The 23196-nt window shown below is 39.6% G+C and overlaps 1 protein-coding gene and 1 non-coding gene across 3 annotated transcripts in view; one reads left to right on the forward strand and one right to left on the reverse strand.

Annotated features, from left to right (window-relative positions):
- ADAMTS9 (ADAM metallopeptidase with thrombospondin type 1 motif 9) overlaps nt 1-12932 on the forward strand; it is a 192312-nt gene extending 179380 nt beyond the window's left edge. For both annotated transcript variants that reach the window (XM_023200389.2, XM_023200398.2), the window contains 2 exons: nt 6342-6436; nt 11475-12932. In XM_023200389.2, the coding sequence (XP_023056157.1) occupies nt 6342-6431 (90 nt within the window). In that variant the 3' untranslated portion in view covers nt 6432-6436; nt 11475-12932. The remainder of the gene's footprint in view (nt 1-6341; nt 6437-11474) is intronic.
- Nucleotides 12933-17339: 4407 nt separating this feature from the next.
- Nucleotides 17340-17442, reverse strand: LOC111534733. The gene has a single exon (XR_002729191.1). It is a non-coding gene; the product is annotated as a U6 spliceosomal RNA (small nuclear RNA).
- Between the last annotated feature and the right edge of the window lie 5754 nt (nt 17443-23196).

Below are 23196 nucleotides of genomic sequence, written 5' to 3' on the forward strand. Positions count from 1 at the left end.
AGAATGTGAAAGTGCCCTTCAGTCCCACCCAGAATTCCACCACAGCTCCCCATGCCCTTTCTCAGAGCTGCCCATTTTGATCTCCTTCAGGTAGAAGATTCTGGAACAGGCCTTCGGAGACAGGTAGCATAAGAGGATGATCACGTCTTGGCTGGGTGTGAGAGGCACTTACAGGGCTTTTTGTCTTCCTTGTGTGCCAAGGGAATTTGCAGGGTCAGGGAAGAACTCGGGCCACTGTTCTAAGGGATATATTCTAACAGACATTCCTGTGCTAGAGCAAGGGCTGTAAATCAAAGAATTGCTTTGAAATTAAAAAATAACGAAAGTTATATTACCATAGAGGAGATGGATTCAGTTCCTATCCTTCAGTTCACTTGCAAACAGTGGAGTTCAGGCACCTGAAATAAACACACGTGTGTACACACACACATGCTCAGTGCCGTCCACTCTCATGTATTGACCTGGGCTACCTCCAAACTTGCTGTCAACTTATGAAAGTCCAACTATCCACCAAGTGTAAAAATCATACCACAGACCAGTAGAGTAAAATGCTGTACGTGTACATTTTAGGTAGTCTAATTTTTATTCTGTATAGTCCTATAGAAATTAGACATTTATACGTATGTTCATATATAGGCAAGTGTCCAGGGCTATATTCAGAAAAAAAAAAAAAACCTATATGCTGTGTTTTATGGGCAATTTCAGGGACATGCAAGAGTAAATTTCATTGCATGTAATCTTGACCCTAACAGGCAGATTTTAGCCCCTATGATTATTATAATCTCTGTTCGTTACTATCTGTATGGATTTTCTTAGCAAAATCCTCACCTCCACCCCCAACTCAGCTTGCTTCTACCCCCAGCACCCTCTGACGACTTTAAATAAGTCTTTAAATAAGCATATTCCAGTCAAAGACATGCTGGTCTTCCCAAATCAAAGAAGCCAATCTGCCCTCCTCATATAGATTGAAAAAAAATAGAAGAATTAGTGAAAAGTGTGAAATACAAACTATTCTTAATGGAACAGAGATTCATTCACTTAATTATATGTAATAGCTCAAACCAGGCTAACAAAATAGTCATCGAAAAGAGATTTTTAGAAGGCCTGCTTTAATGAAGAAATAAAAATTAGTGTTTTAAGGAATGTGAGTGGGTGCTTCTAATATATTTCTTTACTGAAATAGACACTGTCTGCTTGACAATTGGGTTTTTGGTATTTACTTGCTCAGTGTGACTGTTTTTATTCTTCAGGATCAATAAGTTTTAGCTCAGCCTTTATCTCAATTAAATAACGGAATCCCAGTTAAGGAGACAGCAGTAATGGTGTAAACCCAGTATTGGCTTTATTTTTTAAATTTTATAATTTTATAATTACCCAGACTTTTACTCATTTCCCTGAAAACAGGCTATGATGGATATTTACACATTAAAAATGCCTTTATGGTAATAGCAGCTCATATTTATTGAGCACATATATTAGGCCAAGTACTATGCTAAGTACATTACGTGCATTCTCTCATTTACAGCAAACCTGTGGGGGGGGCACTATTATTATCCCTATTTTACAGATGTACCAGGAACTGAGGCATAAAGAGGTTGTTCAAGATGTGGTACAAGCTCCAGGCAGTCTGATTCAGGTTCGCTCCTCTGCTGGGTCAGAAGAGTTTGAGTAAAGCATAAGTTTTGATGATACAGAAGGCATTCTTTGCCTGCCTGTATCGTGAAGGCCCATGGCCCTATACTTAAGCCGGTGAGAAAGTTCCTCACAGAAGACCAGTTAGTCTGGCCTCCAATCCAGTCGCTGGTGGCATGGGCCAGCTCCAGAACTACCACAGGCCCCAAAAACCAAGACCAGGTGGGAGGATAGAAATAACTCTCCCAACTCAGTTCCATTCATCATCAAATGCATGCAAATTTTTAAAAATTAAAAGAAATTATTTTGTCCTATTTTATTATTAAACTGGCACTGTTTTTCTTTTGTCTTTCTTTTGTATTTTTATTGGTATATCGTAGTCATACATATTTTTGGTTATACAAGTAATATTTTGATTCATATATACAACATGTAATGATCAAATCAGGGTAACTGGGATACCCAACACCTCAAACATTTATCTTTTCCTTGAGGTAGGAACATTACAATTCTTCTAACTATTTTGAAATATATAATTAATTATTGTTAACTATCTATAGTAAATATATTTATATTAATATATATTATACTATATTGTATTGTTTTATTGTAATATATAGTATATATCACATATAAGATCATAATACATTATGCTATATATTTTATTTTATATGCAAATATATAAAATATGTATAATTTTATATAAATATTATATTGTTAAATATAATTTTTCTACTGTACTATCAAATGCTATAACTTGGCTGGGCATGGTGGCTTACATCTGTAATCTCACACTTTGGGAGGCTGAGACAGGCAGATCAGTTGAGGTCAGGAGTTTGAGACCAGCCTGGCCAACATGGTAAAACCCTGTCTCTACTAAAAATACAAAAATTAGCCAGATGTGGTGGCACACACCTGTGATCCCAGCTACTCAGGAGGCTGAGTCAGGAGAATCACTTGAACCCCGGAGGCGGAGGTTGCAAAGAGCCGATATCGTGCCATTGCACTCCAGCCTGAGTGACAAGAGTAAGACTCCGTCTCAAAAAAATAAAAATAAAGTACTATAACTTATTTCTTCTAATTATATTTTTATATTCATCTTTCTTTTTTTCTTTTTTTTTCTTTTTTTTTTTTGAGACGGAGTCTCGCTCTGTCACTCAGGCTGGAGTGCAAGCTCCACCTCCCAGGTTCCCGCCATTCTCCTGCCTCAGCCTCCAGAGTAGCTGGGACTACAGGCGCCCGCCACCTCACCTGGCTAGTTTTTTGCATTTTTTAGTAGAGACGGGGTTTCACTGTGTTAGCCAGGATGGTCTCGATCTCCTGACCTCGTGATCCGCCCGTCTCGGCCTCCCAAAGTGCTGGGATTACAGGCTTGAGCCACCGCGCCCGGCCCATCTTTCTTTTTTTCAAGTGAGATTATCCATTGTTTTCAAGAGGCTTTCTTAGTTCGGCTGTGTGAAGCACATCTTCATGACTTTTGACCTAGTTCTCAGAATGTAACCCTAAAAAATCCTAAAATGTAGGCACAAATACATTCATCATAGTGTTATTTCCAGAAGTGGAAAATATGAAATATTGTGCAGGCGCAGAGGGTGGAGGGGTGGAATTATGTGACATGGTAGTTATACAAAATGGAATATGAGGCCACAATTAAACAAGGACTTTTTCATAGCATGGTAAAGCTTAAGGGGACCTGAGTAGCAGGGCATTCTTAACTGCAGTTCCAAAAGAAGAATTCAGCTTCAGCCTTTCATTCATTCATTCATTTAACAACTGTATATTTCATATCATTATGAGCCACACACTGTGGTAGGTTCTGGATACTCCCAGGTTTTAACAAGATATTGGTCTTGTCATAATGGAGCTGACATTCCAGTAGGAAGACAGATGTTAAAGAAAGAATTACCCAATTACAGGGTGCTTTGCAGCAGATAACCAGGTCAGGAAGGTTTCTCAGAGGAAATGAGCTTTGAACTGAGTTCTGAAGAATTTACCAGGCCAAAGTTGAGGTGGTACAGTATGTACAGAAAGGGAGAGAGAGGAGAGCTCCAATTAGAGAGATGGCACATGCAAAGGCCTGGTAATGTATGGGATATATCAGAAAAACAACTAAAAGAAATGCATGTGTTGAGTAGAGAATGGTACCGGATGAATCTGCAGAGGCAAAGACAGACTCTAAGGAGTGCAGGTCTTTAGGAGTTGGCATACTTTGTCTACAAAGTGCCAGATAGTAAAGATTTTAGTCTTGAAGGGCCAAGAGGCGAAATCAATGATATTATATGTATATTTGTATGTCAAGAGAGAAAATAAATTTGCACAAAATTTTTTTATTGATTAAATTCAAAATACAATCATAATAACTGAGTATAGTTTTTTCTAATACAGATCACCTGAGGAGATGAATGGGATATTGGGAGAGGAAAATATTTTGCTCAATTAGTGTTCTCTGTTATCAAAAGAGATTGTAAATGTTTATCTGTTAATGCGGACATGAAATGAGATATTATATATTTCAATCTTTCTAAATGCCTTTCTGCATGCATTGATATTGCCAAACACTGATATCTGTCCATAACCATATAATGTTAATTAAACATATTCATGACTTGGCAGGCATGTATAGAATTCTGTTAGAGTTTTCTCTTGATGTTTGCCTTTTAGCATGTCACTACATTGCATATTAATCACTTGCAATTAAACATGAGATAGAAGCTCCTCAATTGCTAGTTAAATGGATTTTGACATATAAAGATTTCCTTTGCATTTATATCAAAGTCTGAAAAACAGTGCTGGAACTGCAATTTAAGCTCAAAAAATATATTCACTTTAAATTTGTGTGTAATAGAGAAGTCATTTCCTGTTTTAACTTTTGACAGCATGGAAAGTGTATAAAACAGTCTGTGATCCAAACAGTGTTGTCAATGAAATTACTTTATCACAGTATAAGTTTTGCCTATAAGAACAGTTTCGCCTTGTAATTTTAGGTACAATCCATTAAGAAACATGATCAACTCTGAAGCAAAAGCTAATATTCAGAGCCATTAAGTGTTGAATTACAGTGATTGAGAACAGTTCTAGTTCAAAAAATTTTAATCTTGACCCTGAGCTCAAAAATCAAAATAAAACTTTACCCCACTGCTAAACCATCAAATTGCTGTGTAGTAGGACAAGTCAAGGTGTTGAGCTTTCAGTTATGACAAAAAATTACAAAATGGATGATGGGTAAGTCCGTGATAGAAAATAAAGTTCACTATTGACACTACTAGTTCTATAGCACTTGATAGGTCAAATATTTTCCACGAAGTACCAGCTAATGAATAGTACAGTGAATAACCATAGGCTTTAAACACCTAACATTTCATAAGCTTTATACATTTGTCCAAATAAAGCTTTTTATGCTCCACACACATTTTTACTACCATCAGTTGTCAACACGTCTTAGCAGATTCCACTTCAGTTGTTTTGCAGTTCTTTCCCAACCTTTTTGAAATATTCTCACCTGTACTTGTTCCACAAACTATTCCACTATTCCACAAACTTCCACTAGTTCCACTAGACTCTTCACAGAGTCTAATTCTTTAGTCACTTCAGCTTGGCATTTTCTCCTCAAAGAAATGATAACACCTGAATAACATCAGTAATATGTGTGGACCCATCAAGAGCCAGTGAAAACCACTCAAAATAATCTGCTTTGTTTTTTTAATTGACTGTTGATGTGGTTCCCACTGTTATTAGCTTTTCAAGCAATAGTCCTTGCCAAAAGGGTAGTTAAGTTTATTTTCTCTGGACACATTTCTTCAGATGTTGCAGTTAAACAGGATTTAATGAACTCACCATTGGTAAATTGTTTCCTTGCTTGGCTAACAAATGAGCAACTTGGAAACTTACTCATTTTCATTTTTTATTTATTTTTTGTGGAGGGATTATGCTATGCTGAGATATTCCATTTTAAATTTTCTACATTTTTGACCATTGTTTTTCTGTGAATTGGGAATATTGTGATGAGTATTTAGTTTGGTGATGGTATATATTGTATTCTTTTAGCACAGCTATAGTGTCATTTCATAATAATCACAATGCTTTGTCATCTAAATTTGATAACAAAATAATCCACATGCCATTGTACCTTAAAAGGGCAACATTCAAAGTCTACTTCCTCTTCTTTTCTTATTTGTCATAATGGTATACTCTGGTAATAAGCACATGAAGTGTAATGATCTAGCAATACACACATCACTCAAAACACTCTCAAGCTAAAACAACGTCACTGTGATTTGTTGTGCACCAAGAAGCAGTATGAAGCTGAGACTCAATTCTGTTTTTGCATCATGAAAGCAACTATAGACATCAGGTAAATTAATGAATGTGGCTGTGTTCCAATAAAACTTTATTAATAGACACTGAAATTTGAATTTCATATGATTTTATGTGTCAAGAAATATTAGTTTGGGTTTACTTTTTCTCAATTATTTAAAAATATAAAAATCATCCTTAGCTTGCAAGCCGTATAGAAACAGGTGGTGGGCTGGATTTGGCTCACAGGCTGAAGTTTGCCAGCCCCTGCTTTAGACCATGGTGAGTATGTTGGGCTTCACATCAGTTCAGAAGGCCTGCTCACTGTGTGTATAAGAACGTTTTTCCAAAAAGCCAGTGCAGGCCCTGAAAACATTAACCAAGCAGGTAGCCTAAGATGATGCATCTCCTTGCAGGATGGTACCCGAGTCATAGGGAAATGCGGTGGTTACTGTGGGAAATGCACTCCATCCTCTGGTACTGGCCTGGAAGTGCGAGTTTTATAGCTAAGGTAAGTAGTCCTTTGTCTGTCTGTTTTTTTTTTTTTTTTTTTTCTGTAGCCTATATGAGCAAACGTGGGAGGATCGGGCAGAGTTAAAGTTAAGCATCTTGAAGCTGACCCAATACTGTTCTGCCTTTTTATCTCCTGCTCCTCTGTCCTCATGTGACTGAAGCCATCAGTTCTCTGCTGTTTAACATGGGTTCCCCTCTACAGAGCTGGCCTATTTATTTATTTGCTTTTAGATTTTAGATTCAGGAGGTACATGTTGAAGTTTATTAGGCTGATACAATGTGTTGAGATGTAGGCTTCGTTTGAACCCATCACCCAAATAGTGACCGTGGTATCCAATAAGTAGTTTTCCCTTTCCTTCCTCCTCCCTTTTGGAGTCACCAGTGTCCATTATTTCAATCTTTATGTCCACGTGTACGCGATGTTCTACTCCCACTTAATAAGCAAGAGCATATGGTATTTGGTTTTTTGTTTCTGTGTTAATTTACTTAGGAAAATGGCCTCCAGCTGCATCCATATTGCTGCAAAGGACATGATTTCATTCTTTTTTGTGGCTGCATAGTATTCTGTCATGTATACAGACCACAGTTTTTAAATCCAATTCACCATTAATGGGCACCTTAGTTGATTCCACGTTTGCTATTGTGAATAGTGCTGCAATAAACATGTGAGTGTAGGTGTCTTTTTGGTTGAATGATTTATTTTCTTTTAGATATATACCCAGTAATGGATTGCTGGGTCAAATGGTTGTTCTATTTTAGTTCTTTAAGAAATCTCCAAACTGCTTTTCACAGAGGTTGAACTAATTTATGATCCCATCCACAGTGTATTCCATTTTTTTCTGCAATCTCACCAATATCTGTTATTTTTTTACTTTTTAAGAATAACCATTCTGATTGACATGAGATGTTATCTCACTGTGGTTTTGACTTGCATTTTTGTGATGATTAGTGATGTTCAGCATTTTTTCATGTATTTGTTGACTGCTTGTGTGTCTTCTTTTGAGAGGTGTCTGTCAGTGTCCTGTGCCCACTTTTTAATAGGGTTGTTTGTTTTTTTCTTGTTGATTTGCTTAAGTTTCTTATAGATTCTGGATATTATTCCTTTATCAAATGTTTAGGTTAAAAATGTTTTCTCCTATTCTGTAGGTTGTCTGTTTATTCTGTTGATAGTTTCTTTTGATGTGCAGAAGCTCTTTAGTTTAGTTAGGTCTCCGTTATCAATTTTTGTTTTGTTGCATTTGCTTTTGAGCACTTAGTCATAATTTCTTTGCCTAAGCCAATGTTCAGAAGAGTATTTCCTGGGTTTTCTTCTAGAATTTTTATGGTTTGAAGTCTTACATTTAAGTCTTTGATGTATCCTGAGTTATTTTTTGTATATGGTGAGAGGTAGGTGTTCAATTTGATTCTCCTGTGTATGGTTAGCCAGTTTTTCCAGCATCATTTATTATAGGGTGTGCTTTCCCCATTATTTATTTTTGTTGACTGTGTTGAAGTCCAGTTAGTTATGGATGTATAGCTTTATTTCTGGGTTCCTTATTCTGTTCCATTAATTTAGGTCTATAGTAGTACCAGTGCTGTTTTGGTTACCTTTAGTTTGCTGCCTTAGAGTACAGTTTGAAGTCCAGTAATATGATACCTCTGGCTTCATTCTTTTTGCTTAGGATTGCTTTTGCTTTTAGACTCTGCTTTGGTTCCATATCAATTTTAGAATAGTTCGTCTTCTAACACTGTGAAGAATAACATTGGTAATTTGATAGTAATTTTGTTGAATCTGTAGATTTCTTTGAGCATTATGGACATTTTAACGCTCTTGATTCTTCCAGTAGATAAGCATGGAACGTTTTTCTATTTGTGTCATCTATGATTTCCTTAAGCAATGTTTCTAGTTCTCCTTGTAGAGCTCTTTTACCTGCTTGGTTAGATGTATTCCTAGGTATTTTATTCCTTTTGTGGTGATTATAAATTGGATTGCATTCTTGATTTTGTTCTCAGCTTGAATGTTATTTATGTATAGAAATGCTCCTGATTTTTGTAGATTTATTTTGCATCCTGAAAATTTACTGAAGTCATTTATCAGGTCTAGGAATCTTTTGGTGGAATCTTCAGGGTTTTCTCTGTATAGAATCATATTGTCAGTGAAGGAAGATAATTTGACTTCCTCTTTTCCTGTTTTGATGCCTTTTCTTTCTTTCTCTTGCCTGATTGCTGTGGCTAAGATTTCCAATACTATGTTGAATAGGAGTGGTGAGAGTACACATTCTTGTCTTGTTCCAATTCTTAGGAGGAATGCTTCCAACTTTTGCCTATTAAGTATGATATTGACTGTGGGTTTATTAGATATGGCTTTTATTATTTTGAGGTATGTTCTTTTGGTGTCTTATTCCTTGTAGGTTTTTATCATGAAGGGATGTTGGATTTGATCAAATGCTTTTTCTGCATCTGTTGATATGATCATATGTTTTTGTTTTTAATTGTGTGGTGAATCACATTTATTGATTTGCATATGCTGAATGATCCTTGCCTCCCAAGAATAAAGTCCACTTGATCATGGTAGATTATCTTTTTGGTATGTTGCTGGATACAGTTCGCTAGTATTTTGTTGAGGATTTTCATGTCAGTGTTCATCAGGGATATTAGTCTTTAGTTTTCTTTTTTTGTTATGTCTTTTCCAGGTATTGGTATTGGGATGATACAGGTTTCATAGAATGAGTTAGGAAGGAACATCTCTTCTTTGAGTTTTTAAAAATTGTTTCAATAGGATTGGTACCAGCTCTTTGCAGAGCTTATTTAAAATGCTGTTTATTGGGCTTGATCCCTAGGGGTCTTGCTTCATTAGGTCTCTGGTGGATTCAGGGATCTGTAATTTTAATAAAGGGAATTCTAATGCAAGTGAATCACAGCTCAACCTTTGAGAAATACTTCCCAAGAATGTAATAGTAAAACCACAATGGCATTTGTTGACAATATTTCATTGAATCCACACAACCAAACTGTGTGGAGGAGCTGCTATTTTACATATGAGGAAGCTGAGGCCCACAACAATTAAGTAACTTGCTTAAGATCATGATGAGGCTGGGCATGGTGGCTCATGCCTGTAATTCCAGCACTTTGGGAAGCTGTGGCAGGCAGATCACTTGAGGTCAGGAGTTCGAGACCAGCCTAGCCAACATGGTAAAACCCCATCTCTACTATAAATTCAAAATTTAGCTGGGTGTGTTGGCACATGCCTGTAGTCCTAGCTACTCAGGAGCCTGAGGCAGGAGAATCACTTTAACCTGGGAGGCAGAGGTTGCAGTCAGCCTAGATCACGCCACTGCACTCCAGCCTAGGTGACAGAGTAAGACTCTGTCTCAAAAATAATAATAATAATAAACAAATAAAAGGTGATGATGAATTCCCTCAGCAGAACTCAGAGTGTCCTACACTAAAGCCAATGCTCTTAAACACTCCACTGTGCCACACCCCTGTTAACTCATAGTGTGGTCCAAGAACCAGCATGATCAGTTTTACCTAGGAACTTGTTAGAAATGCACAATGTCAGGCCTCACCCTATACCTGTGAAATCAGAATCTGCATTTTAACAAAGTCCACAGGAGTCATGCATGTTAAAGTTTGGCAATCCCTGACCTAAGTACATTATGCTAGAAAGTGATTCTTCTGCTGAATATAAGAAGACATTGGTCACTCTTTTTATCATCCCAGTGACTTCAGCTACAAAGGATGAACTCAACCAATTCATGTGACCCTCCTGCATCTTCCCTCAAGCTTCCAGTAGCCTATTACCATGTAAGGCTTTTGAAGATCCTGATACAACAGTGCCTATTTGACATTTAGGATTATTTCTGTTGCAAGGAGCTAACGAAAAGAAGGAAATTTATTATCTTAAGTAACTGAGATATCCAAGAAGTATGCGAGCGTCAGGCATGGCTAGATCCAGAAGTTCAGTCATCAGTACTCTTTCTTTCCTCATCAATCAGCAATTATTGCCTCTTAAATGGCTTCATTCTCAGACAGATTATCTCCCCCACACCATGGTCCTGGGCAGCTCTAGGATTACCTCATTCTTACAACTCATGATTCAAGTAAACACTCATCCCCTAGCATACGTTCTGCAAAATAACTCTATTTAGCTCTGGTTAGGTCACATGGTCACTTTTGAACCAATCACAGCATCCAAGGATCTGAGATAATGTACCCACCTAGAGTCAGGTGATTGACAGCTTCAGTTGGAAGAGGGATGGTTCCCAAAGGACAAGAAGGTATTTTGTTATCAGAAAGGGGCAGATGGGATGGAGGCGTGCAAAAGTCAGCAGGTATCCACTAGAGATCACCATTATATATGTACTTTATATATTTTATATATAAGAAGATAAACTTTGTATGTATGTTGTATGTAGTAAATTTTATGCATAAGTACAGATATACAATATTTAAATATATAAACATATATTTATAGAAAAAAGACTAGAAGAAAATACCAAAATACCAATATATGAAGAGCAGTTATCTCAGGTGAGGGGATTTCAGGCTAGTAGGTTTTCAAATTTTATTCTTTATTACTTCCCTGAAACTTCCATGTTTCTTACAGCAAACATACATTACTTTTAAAATCTACGGCCAGCTGTGGTGGTTCATGCCTATAATCCCAGCACTTTGGGAGGCTGAGGCAGGAGGATTACTTGAGTCCAGGATTTTGAGACCAGCCTGGGCAACATAGTGAGACTCCCATTTCTGCAAAAAAATAAAAAATAAAATTAATTAGCTGGGCATGATGGTGCACACCTGTAGACCCAGCTACTTGGGAGGCTGACATGGGAAGATTGCCTGCCCAGGAGGTCAAGGCTGCAGTGAGCCATGATCATGCCATTGCACTCCAGCCTCAGTGACAGAGTGAGACTGTAACTCAGAAAAAATAAAAATAAAATCTAGAGAAAATAATGTGTTAATTTTAAATTCTATATGTAAAAATATATCAGTTGCCTATTCTTACGGCATTTGAGGCAGAAGGTTTATATTTTCTGGTTTGTTTATTTCAGGTGCTTTGAAGAGGAAGCCATTATGGGATGGATGAAGGATAGTAATGCAATACCTCCACCTTAATTTGGGCGCATGTGTTTGTGTGTGTGTGTGTGTGTGCATGTGACTTGTATGCTTGTGTGTGTGTAAATGTGTGTACATATACATATATACACATACATATATACACATATATGTGTGTATGTATATATGTGGACTATCCTAATGATGTAAAGTTTAATATTTATGTTTGAAATTATTTATTGTGATGTAATATTTTTGTACGTAAAATGATTCTATTATGACTGCCTTTGCATGTAGTAATATGACAAAGTGATCCTTCATTATCACGGTACACTATTGTTTACTTTTCATCTGTAAATGTTTTATTGTTACTTTTTTAAAATGGATTTTTTTTAAAACAACCTAGCCGTCATCAAGGTGCTACAAGAGTTGTATAAAAGGTATTTTTGGCATTTCTAGGCAAGTATCAGCCAATAAGTATGTTAGTGATATCACAGATTGTACCAACTATTAACTATGTTAAATATGTATTCATTTTCATGTGATCTCTGGGAAAAAAAATATGCTGCCTTGGTGCTAATATTGTATGTATTTAAATGATAATCTGACTCAGAAATATAAACACTTTCAATGAAAGGGAGGAACAGAAGGACAATTTCCAGTGCACAGAATCACTTGGATGAAATAAGATCAGCTCTCTACCCTTATTTTTGGACATGCCTTTTTTGGAAGAGACTTGGACTTTATCCTTATTGTTGTTAGTGTTGTTAATATTCTTTGCTTCAGCCCATGGTGCCTTGGTCTCTCTACAATCAAGTGGAGGATCCCCCAAGCAGCTTCATTACAGAGTGATATTGGGAAAGTGAGATCATCTCACAATTTGCCAAGATACTCTAAAATTACATCCAAGTTTACCAGTAGAAAGACAGAGGATGCACGGAATGGGTGTGACCTTCTGCTTACCAGCACACCTGGAGAAGTTCAGAACCAGGTTCTGAATCATCAGGATTGCCTTTTGCATGAAAACATTGGCTGGTGACATGACTTCTCTTCCGGCCTGACACCCTGCCAGTTTTCATGGCCGCTGCAGTAATAGATGTTTGTGTGAAGAAATGAACTGTGGAATATAAATGCTTTGAGTCTTTCCAGTCATTCATTAATTCACTTTTTGTTACTTCTTTCCAAAATGGAAGAGCTGAAGCCATGGTCTTTCTGCCCTTCCAAACTGATGAAGAGAATCTTTGCCAATGGTCCATGGAAGACACTTGGTTTGAGAAACCCTGCCCACTTCCAAAGACCAAAGAGATTAGGAAAAGCCTGGCAGTATTCTCCAATTCCAAGCAAGCTCTAGAGTGCTCCAGGAAAAGTTATACTCAGTATATGAATAAGTGTTATTCTCCATTATTAATATGTTCTGAAAATATATTATGAATAAATACATCACCACACCCAAACCATTTGTGTTTCGCATAGTTTCTGGACTCTTGATTCAAGTTGGAGTAAGAATGTCTCTAGTTTCCAGATTGAGAAGAAGTGAAGATTTTACTTCATTTACTACAATTGCAATTCTAAAGACAGATAGGGATGAGGATTGTCCATAAGATCTGTCTTTTCATCATGGAAGTCAATTAAAGTGGTTCTTCTGGAAACTGGGAGTTTTCCCCTCTTGGGAAACAAATGAGCAAACAAAACAAAATATTTATGTGCACTTTGGGTGCTCAATTGTTCATTTTGTGTGTAGTTCCTACACTGTATGGTGTCCAAGGAAAAATGAGAGCTTTCTAAACATGTCTACTAGAAGCAAATGATAATCAAACAGCCACCATATGCCAGGCCTTTTACTTTTATTGTTTCACCTCATCCTCACAACCACAAAATACACCAAGGAGACAGAGCCTTAGAGTTGCAAATAGGCTCAAGTTCACACACAGTGAATAAGTAGTCGTCTCCCAAAGAAGAACTCTGTTTGGCTCTGATTGGGTCACATGACCACTTCTGGACCAATCACAATATCAAGGGACCTGGGATCCTGTGCCAGTCTAGAGTCACGTGATCAACAGCTTCAACTGAAAAAGAGATGGTTTCCAGAAGAGAAAAGGGGAGATGGGATGGAGACATGAAAAAAGCAGGCATCCACTCAAATTCCCATTGTGTGTGTGTGTGTGTGTGTGAGAGAGAACACATGCATGTGCCTGTGTACAAACTCCAAACCCCAGAGCTTACACCAAAGTCCCACCCCTTGCCATCACTCAGCATCATTTGAGGCTTCAGTTCTTGTCCTTTCTCTGGTGTTTACTAACTGTATGATCTTGAGCCTTAGTTTTTTTCATGTGTAAAATGAGGCTATTGATAGTCTTCCCACTTACTTTCCAGGATAAAGTGTTTTCTCTTTTTTTTTTTTTTTTTTTTTTGAGACGGAGTCTTGCTCTGCCGCCCAGGCTGGAGTGCAGTGGCCGGATCTCAGCTCACTGCAAGCTCCACCTCCCGGGTTCACGCCATTCTCCTGTCTCAGCCTCCCGAGTAGCTGGGACTACAGGCGCCCGCCTCGTCGCCCGGCTAGTTTTTTGTATTTTCTATTAGAGACGGGGTTTCACCATATTAGCCAGGATGGTCTCGATCTCCTGACCTCGTGATTCGCCCGTCTCGGCCTCCCAAAGTGCTGGGATTACAGGCTTGAGCCACCGCGCCCGGCCTAAAGTGTTTTCTCATATCCTTTTCAGCCCTGCATCAGTGCTAGTAAAATAGCTGCCCTCAAAATGTGCATCAGCAAGCTTAAGCTCAAAGCAGTGAAGGCATGGGCTCCGTAATCAGTTAGGAATTGTGTTCAGCAGCTAATTACAGAGATCTGACTGCAATGGCTCACATATTTAAAAGTGTATTTCAGGCCGGGCGTGGTGGCTCACACCTGTAATCCCAGCACTTTGGGAGGCCGAGGCGGGTGGATCACGAGGTCAGGAGATCGAGACCATCCTGGCTAACACAGTGAAACCCCATCTCTACTAAAAATACAAAAAAAAAAAAAACAAAAAAAAACAAAAAATTAGCCGGGCATGGTGGCGGGTGCCTGTAGTCTCAGCTACTTGGCAGGCTGAGGCAGGAGAATGGCATAAACCTGGGAGGTGGAGCTTGCAATGAGCTGAGATCGTACCACTGCACTCCAGCCTGGGCGACAGAGCGAGACTCTGTCTCAAAAAAAAAAAAAAAAGAAAAAAAGTGTATTTCATTGTTATGTAAAAGTATATTTCATTGTTATGTAGGAGGTAGGCAGTCCAGAACTAGCATGGCAGCTCCATGACTTCATCAGGGACAGAGTTCATTTCTCTTTCTCCTTCTGTCTTCATTCTTCTATATTTCAGTATGACTGTTGGAGCTCCAGCAATCACTCCCAAATTTCCAGGCGACAGGAAAAAAAAAAAACTAGGAGTAGGGGGAAGGGTAGAAAGTGGCATATTTTCAGTGCTCTATTGTTCTTTTTTTTTTTTTTTTTTTGAGACGGAGTCTTGCTCTGTCGCCCGACCTGGAGTGCAGTGGCCTGATCTCAGCTCACTGCAAGCTCCGCCTCCCGGGTTTACGCCATTCTCCTGCCTCAGCCTCCCGAGTAGCTGGGACTACAGGCGCCCGCCACCACGCCCGGCTAGTTTTTTGTCTTTTTAGTAGAGACGGGGTTTCAGCGTGTTAGCCAGGATGGTCTCGATCTCCTGACCTCGTGATCTGCCCGTCTCGGCCTCCCAAAGTGCTAGGATTACAGGCTTGAGCCACCGCGCCCGGCCTCTATTGTTCTTTTAAAGAAATTTTTCAGAAACCTTACCTAACATATTTTACTTATATCTCCTTAGTCAGAATTTAGTCATGTGGTTGTAGGAGTAGTGGAGAAATGGGGTTGTTTCACATGGTACATTGCCATAGAAAATAAAATGAGGGATCTGTTCCTAGGAAAGAAAGCAAAATGAATTTGAAAGAGGCAATTAAAAGTCTCTGCAATAGATCAAGTACAGAGATTGAAGAGAGAAAGTTTTGGAAGCATTTATAGAGTAAGTAAGAGATAAATGAGACCTGGAGTGGTGATCATTGTAATTGCAGTTAAACAACTATAGAGAGATATAGGTGGTAAAATTAATAGGAGCTGACAACTGATAGATTTGGGATGGGCTGTGGGAGTGAAGGAAACAGTAAGAGCTTAAAGATGAGACTTTATTTTCGTTGTAAACACAACCAAGGTGACAAAAAGATGAATGGGTGGGTGGATAAATAGACAGATGTACAATTATGAGAGTCCAGTAATCATTTATATTTGTGTAGCACTGCCAAAATTAAATAGTCTTTGCATTTTATTTATTTAACCAAGTAATGTTTATTGCATATCTACTAATTTTTAGGCACTCATCTAAGGCTTGGGTGCAACACTTTCAGTTAAGGTCAAGGCTAAGACAGCGTGAGTTTGATACCACATACAAGGTGGTATCAACAACAGAAATTTATTCTCTCACAATTCTGGAGGCTGGAAGTCCAAGATCAAGGTGCTCTCAAGGTTGGTTTCTGGGGAGGCCTTTCTTTCTGGCTTGTAAACAGGCCTCTTTTCCCTGTGTTCTCACATTGCCTCTTCTCTGTGTGTATGCGCAGAGAAAAAGAGACAGAGATTTCTGGTGTCTCTTCCTCCTCTTAACAAGATCACCATTTCTATCAGATTAGAGCCCTGCCCTTCTGACCTCACTTAACCTTCATTACCTTCTTATAGGTATCTCCAAATATAGTCACATTAGGGTTAGGGCTTCAATATAGGAATTTGGGGAGTAAGGACTGGGGACAAAATTCAGTCCATAAGAGAGGCTGTAACAAAGAGACTCCAAAGTAAGGTAGACTTTAATTTCTCTTACTTGCTGTCCAGAGGTAGCAGGTACTCTGGGACTGGTAGGTGACTCTCCTCCCTAACATCAGAGGACTAAGATCCTTCTTTTTGTATCTTGGCCATTCTCAAAGCTGTTGTCCTCTTATGGTTCCTCCTCACAAGGTTTGCCTCCAGCCTGCGGGAAGGCAGCAATTGTTTGAAGGCAAGACAGGGAAGGTAAAGCATAATTTTTATTTACAACGTATTGGCAATATTTTATTGGCATAGCCACACCTAGCTGCAAGTGAGGCTGGGAAATGTACTTTCCAGCTGGCAACCACATGCCCAGCTCATGCTAAGTGGAGGTGGGCGGTCTGTTACTATAAGGAAGAAGGAGAGAATTGTTTGTTACTGAGGAAATTAGTTGCTTCTACCACAAACAGTGAACAAAAGCTACAAAAGTCTCTCTCCCTTTGGAGCTTACATTTTGGCAGTGACAGAAGAGAGAGAAAACAAGCAAATCAACAACTAAACCACCCTGCAATTATTTTCCAGTCATAAATCTGACCATATTGTCCATCATGGCCACCCATCTACCATCATGGCCTGGGATGGCATTCCCTGAGCACCAAGAACTTTCATACCCCCAGAGTGTGCAAAGATGCCATGGTTCCCTTTGCCTTGGCACGCTGATTTTAATTTATGCCCTGATTGGTACAGAAGTGAAAAATAGCAAGCGAAACCTAGTGTGTCAGAAGGTGAGAAGTATCAGAGAGAGAAATAAAATAGGGAAAAGGAATTGGGAATGCTAGATGCCATGGGGTGAGCATGTTGCTGTTTTAAATAGGATGGTCAGACATTTCTTCTTTACAAACTTCATAGCTTTGAGCAAAGCTGTGGGTCCCCATCAAAGTCTGCCACTAACCTCAGTGAGCATGGGAAACCACCTATCACCAACAGATGTCGGGAGAGGCTTTGCTCTATTATGCCTGGGCCATTGCACTGATTATCTGCTTATTTTATTTTATTATTATTTTTTAATATGGAACACTTCACGAATTTATGTGTCATCCTTGCACAGGGACCACACTAATCTTCCCTGTACAACTCCAGTTTTAGTATATGTGCTGCCCAAGCAAGCTCTCTGCTCCTTTTAGAGGTGATTTTGCAAAGCAGCTTATGATCCTTAGAAGTCCTAAGCCCTAAAAAGATGATACTGCTTCCCTTGAATATGTACCTCAAAATGAAAAATAACTCCAAGATGCATCTCAAGATGCAGTGGCTCAGGCGTATAATCCCAGGTAGGAGGATTGCTTGTGGCCAGGAGTTTGAGACCAGCCTGGGCAAGACAGAAAGACCCTGTCTCTAAAATTAAGTTAAAAAATTAGCCAGGTGTGGTGGCACGTGCCTGTAGTCCTAGCTACTTGGGAGGCTAAACTGGGAGGATTGCTTGAGCTCAGGATTTAGTGGCTATAGTAAGCCATGATTGTGCCACTGCACTCCAGCCTGGATGACATAACGTGGCCCCATCTTTTAAACAAGAACTCCAGACCAGGAAGTTAGTGTTTTTCCATGAATATTGCTTTTCCTTTTAAATATCAAATACTGATTTTTCCAAAAAAAATTTTGAAGGCAATTTTTGCTTTAGCTCTAGGCACATGTTTTGTCTGCCAGGTAGGCGATCAACTGGTTTTACAACATTATTCACCCCAGTGATTTCCAGTAGGGACAAAAGGAACAACTATTCAAAGTGCTAATAAGAAGGGCATCCAATTACAATGGGAAAGAAAAAGTGACTTTGCACAGAAATGTACATCTTCATATGTGGCTTGCATCCTGCCACTTGGTTTCGACTTAGGATCAAATGCCTTATAGGCCACTGATAATGAGATGTCACAGCTTGGTCAAGGATGGTGCTGGGTGTAAAAAAGAATTGATATTCAGTTTATTACATTTACAAGTTCAGAAGCCTAGTTATTCCTTAAGCTTTTGAGTCAACCTTACAAATTCTATCATTTTATTTATGTACTAGCCTAGTTTTATTCAATTACTTTAAAAAACCCGTTTGACTAATGTTTGTCTCATTTGTGACTTAATTAAAAGGCTTGAAATATTTTATATCACATTTGTACATTTAACAGATTACATTTCTGTCTTAGGTCCTTCAGTTATCTCATTCAGCAAACCTTTCTGAACACTTAAATGATTTAGGCCAAGCACAGTGGCTCACACTTGTAATCCCAGCACTTTGGGAGGCCGAGGAGGGCGGATCACCTGAGGTCAGGAGTTGGAGACCAGCCTGGCCAACATGGTGAAACCCTGTCTCTACTAAAAATACAAAATTAGCTGGGTATGGTGGTGGGCACCTATAATCCCAGCTACTTGGGAGGCTGAGGCAGGAGAATTGCTTGAACCATATATATGTGTGTTTACATATGTATGTGTACACACATATATACAGAATATGAATATTATGTAAATCAGTGGACTTAAAGTTATTTAAAATATTCCAAAATAGAAAATTAATGTACTATAGTTTTGACTTAAAATCACAAATCTAAATTAAGTACTCAATGACATGTTTTAAATTGGCATTATCAGCTGCCACTCTAAAAGTTCAAATTTTTAACATCATGACAATATAAACAGCTAAGTAAGTTTTAACATATTCTTCAACACAAAAATCTTAATGTTTCTGATGTATTTGAAGATTTTTATGTCTCAGATCTCATTCTTGGTATGAATAAAAGTTGTGTGCTCATATACCTATTGTAGAGCCAGAGGTTCCTTTGGGCACAGGTCTGGAGTGGAAGACAACCAGGGCAATTCTTTTTACTCCAATTAAGGAAACTATGAGATCATCCCATGTAAATCTGAGGGAAGCCTTCTATATTGGTGTCCTATGTTGCTGCGGCAGATTACTTCAAACCTATGTGACTTTAAACAACACCCATTTATTATCTTACAGTTTTGGAGGCCAGATATTTAAAATGGGTCAGCAGGGCTGCATTCTCTCTGGAGGCTCTAGGTGGAGAATCCGTTTTCTTGCCCTTCCCAGCTTCTAAAGTCTGTCTGCATTCTTTGACTAATGACCCCTTCCTCTATCTGCAAAGCCAGCAGGATAGTATCTTCAAATCTCCCTCTCTCTCTGACCTCTGTTTCCATCATCATTTCTGGCTTTAACTCATTTGTCTTTCTCTTGTACGGACCCTTGTGATTCCACTGGGCCTGCCGGGTACCCCAGGATCATCTTCCCATCTCAAGATCCTTAAGTTAATCACATCTGCAAAGTCTCTTTTTCCATGTAAGGTAATATAAAGGCATATATACAGGTTTTGGAGATTAGGACATGGACATCCTTGGGAGGCCGTTATTCTGTCTACTCCCTCTTCTGCAAACACCAGATGCTGGTCTGTCCAAATCCCCAACAAGCCACACTGGACTTTACGTCAATGACCCTTAACTTCAAGTGAGGGATGTTCCCATAGCCCACGTTCCTGGATTCATATTCCGTGTATTGCCTAATTTTTCTGTCTACATTCCAAAGTCTGCAGCCGTTTTATTGCTTGATTGATTTTGTATGTGGCTGTCATATACAAATCTCATTCTGCTTTGATCCAAAGACTTTTGAACTTGACAAGAATCCTACACTCTTACACATACTTCCTAGGACATAGAATTCTTATAGTGCTAGATGATGGCACACTGAATTCTGGATGTCTCTCGTGGCTTTGTCAAGGCTCATGAGACCTCTCTTATGACAGACATTTAGTACATGAGCCATTATTAGGTACAGAAACTTCCATTGGCATACTTGGTAGCAGCGCTGTCTTCATCTTTCTTGGTGAGCCAGGATACTTCTTCAGTGCTTATTGCTCAGCTTCACAATACCACAGAATGGATGCACCTCTGTGAGCCTTCTGAGCCCCAGCATGACCACGGCAAAAGCAGGAGACTTAGTGGGATCCCAGGTGGATCCTGGACATACCCCAGCCTTAGTCAGTCTCTCTAGGGGTGGGACCTGAGAATCCGCGTTTTTAACAGGCTGTCCAAGAGACCTTTATGCACGCTAGGGAGACCCACCTTTAGAGTGTCCTTGCCACACAGCAGTGGAGTCCCTAGGCAGTGGCAATGTCCCTCATCTCATTACTTTAGCGCTACAATTTTTTGCATGGTGGACATGTGGTCAGGCCCTACAGCCTCTAGAACAGGACACAGCGGCTTATGTGGGTCTCCCTGCTCCCCAGTTGTATGACCTTGAACAAGATCCCTACACTCTCTGGCCTCACCTTCCTCATCAATGAGATGGAACATATTATTGGCACCAGCACCACATCACATGGTTGCTGTGAAGCTCATTGTGTTAATGCATTTAAAACACTCAGAACACTGGCTGGTACATAGTAAGTACTCAGTATCTCTTAGCTATTTGAAGTTTATGTAATACATAAATGCTACATATAATCTGTGTTTTAGTTTGGGAAAGGTTATCATGGAGAAGGTGTTGGCCCAACTTTCATCTCAACTCCACAACTAAGTGTTGAGAAAACTGGATTTTCCTGTTTATATACCCTTCCTAGATTTCATTTCCTTGCACAATACTGCAGTTTTTTTCTGTTTCCTTTCCCTAAATGCAGATGAATGTTGTTCAACAGAAAATATCAAGACTAAAAGGGGCCTGAAAGGGCATATAGATAGATCAACAACAACAGAAATAATAACTATATCATAAGAAAAACATCAACTACATTTGCTGACCATGCCTTAGTCTGTTCAGGCTACTATAACAACATAGGGTGGCTTTTAAACAATAGGAATTGGCCAGCTGTGGTGGCTCATGCCTGTAATCCCAATACTTTGAGAGGCCGAGGCGGGTGGATCACAAGGTCAGGAGTTCAAGACCAGCCTGACCAACATGGTGAAACCCTGTCTCTACTAAAAATACAAAAATTAGCCAGGCGTGGTGGTGGGTACCTGTAGTCCCAGCTACTCAGGAGGCTGAGGCAGCAGAATTGCTTGAACCTGGGAGGCAGGGGTTGCAGCAGGCCAAGATCAGGCCACTGCACTCTAGCCTAGGTGACAGAGCAAGACTCCATCTAATAAAAAAAAAAAAAGGAATCTATTTCTCACAGCTCTGGAGGCTGGAAAGTTCAAGATCAATGTGTCAGCAAACTCAATGTCCGGTGAGGGCCCGCTTTCTCATAGACAGCTGTCTTCTCATTCTAACCTCACATGACAGAAGGAGTGAGAGGTCTCTTTCAGGCATCATTCAAAAGGGCATTAATCCCATTCATGACGGCTCTACCCCTGTGACTTAATCACCTTCCAAAAACCCATTTTCTAATCCCATCACCTCAGGGAGTAAGTACTTCAACATACAAATTTGGGGGGGACATGAACATTTAGACCATAGAAGACCATTTACTATGTGTGATGGTTAATTTTGTGTGTCAACTTGATTAGGCCATAGTATACAGTTTTGGGTCAAACACCAGTCTAGAGGTTGCTGTGAAGGCATTATATAGATGTGATTAACATTTGAATCAGTACTCTTTGAGGAAAGCATATTACCCTCCATCATATGGGTGGGCCTTGTCCAGTCAATTGAAGGTCTTAAGAGAAAAAGATGGATGTCCCCCCAAGAAAGAAGGAATTCTGTCTTCAGACTGCTTTTAGACTCTAGCTGCAATGCCAGTTCTTCCCTGGTGTACCAGCTTGCTCATCTGCCATGCAGATTTCAGACTTGTCAGCCCTCACATTCACATGAGCCAATTCTTTAAAGTCTCTCTTTTTCTCTGTCTCTCCATAGATATAATAGATAGACAGATATTTAGATAGATAGATAGATGATAGATAGATAGATAGATAGAGATCGATAGACAGATCTAGAGATAGATCTATCTCCATTTCTATCTATTCTGTCGGTTCTGTTTCTCTGGAGAACACTGACCTAGACCAATGCAGTATGTGACAGGCCAGAACTGATACTTCACACAACTCTGGAGGGCACCATTCACCCTGAGCTGAAACATGCCAGGAGCTTTGTAAATGCTTTGCACATGGCCTCTCATGGAACCCTCATGATAGCTCTTTGAGGGAGCTGCTATTTTTATTCCCATTTTAAAGATGAGGGAATCAAAGGGTAAGAGAGTCAACTCTCAAACCCAGGGTCTTAACAGCTTAGTGTGGGTGTGACTGAAAGCAGCTGTGTCCAGTACATTAAAGTAGTTAAAGCGCAGTGCCAAGACTAGAGCCAACACCTCCTTATTCTTTTTTTTTTTTTTTTTTTTTGAGACGGGTCTTGCTCTGTCGCCCAGGCTGGAGTGCAGCGGCGCGATGTCGGCTCACTGCAAGCTCCGCCTCCCGGGTTTACGCCATTCTCCTGCTTCAGCCTACAGGCGCCCGCCATCCCGCCCGGCTAATTTTTTGTATTTTTTAGTAGAGACGGGGTTTCACCGTGTTAGCCAGGATGGTCTCGATCTCCTGACCTCATGATCCACCCGTCTCGGCCTCCCAAAGTGTTGGGATTACAGGCTTGAGCCACCGCGCCCGGCCAACACCTCCTTATTCTTACCACACTGCCTTTTCACACCAGCAAGCTTCCTCACAGAAAGAAGAGAAAATTTAGAACCTTGCTTCACAAGAGCAAGCGGAGAAAGAAAGAAAATTAGTCCCGACTGGAACATTTCTGGTGAGTGCTCAACTATATTTCGTATTAGCTGCCACTGGTTAAGAGCCATAGGCCCCTGAGAACTCAAGATAAAGCAATTTTCCACTTAGTGACTTCGACTTGCCTCCTATTCTCTTGCTCTTTGTATCTCAACTTTCAATATGACTTCGAGGCATGTAGAAATGCCTGCCTGGGTGTCCTTCTGGGCTTTCTGCAGGAGCTT

Source organism: Piliocolobus tephrosceles, chromosome 2, assembly GCF_002776525.5.
Source record: "Piliocolobus tephrosceles isolate RC106 chromosome 2, ASM277652v3, whole genome shotgun sequence".
In the NCBI taxonomy this organism is placed as follows: domain Eukaryota; kingdom Metazoa; phylum Chordata; class Mammalia; order Primates; family Cercopithecidae; genus Piliocolobus; species Piliocolobus tephrosceles.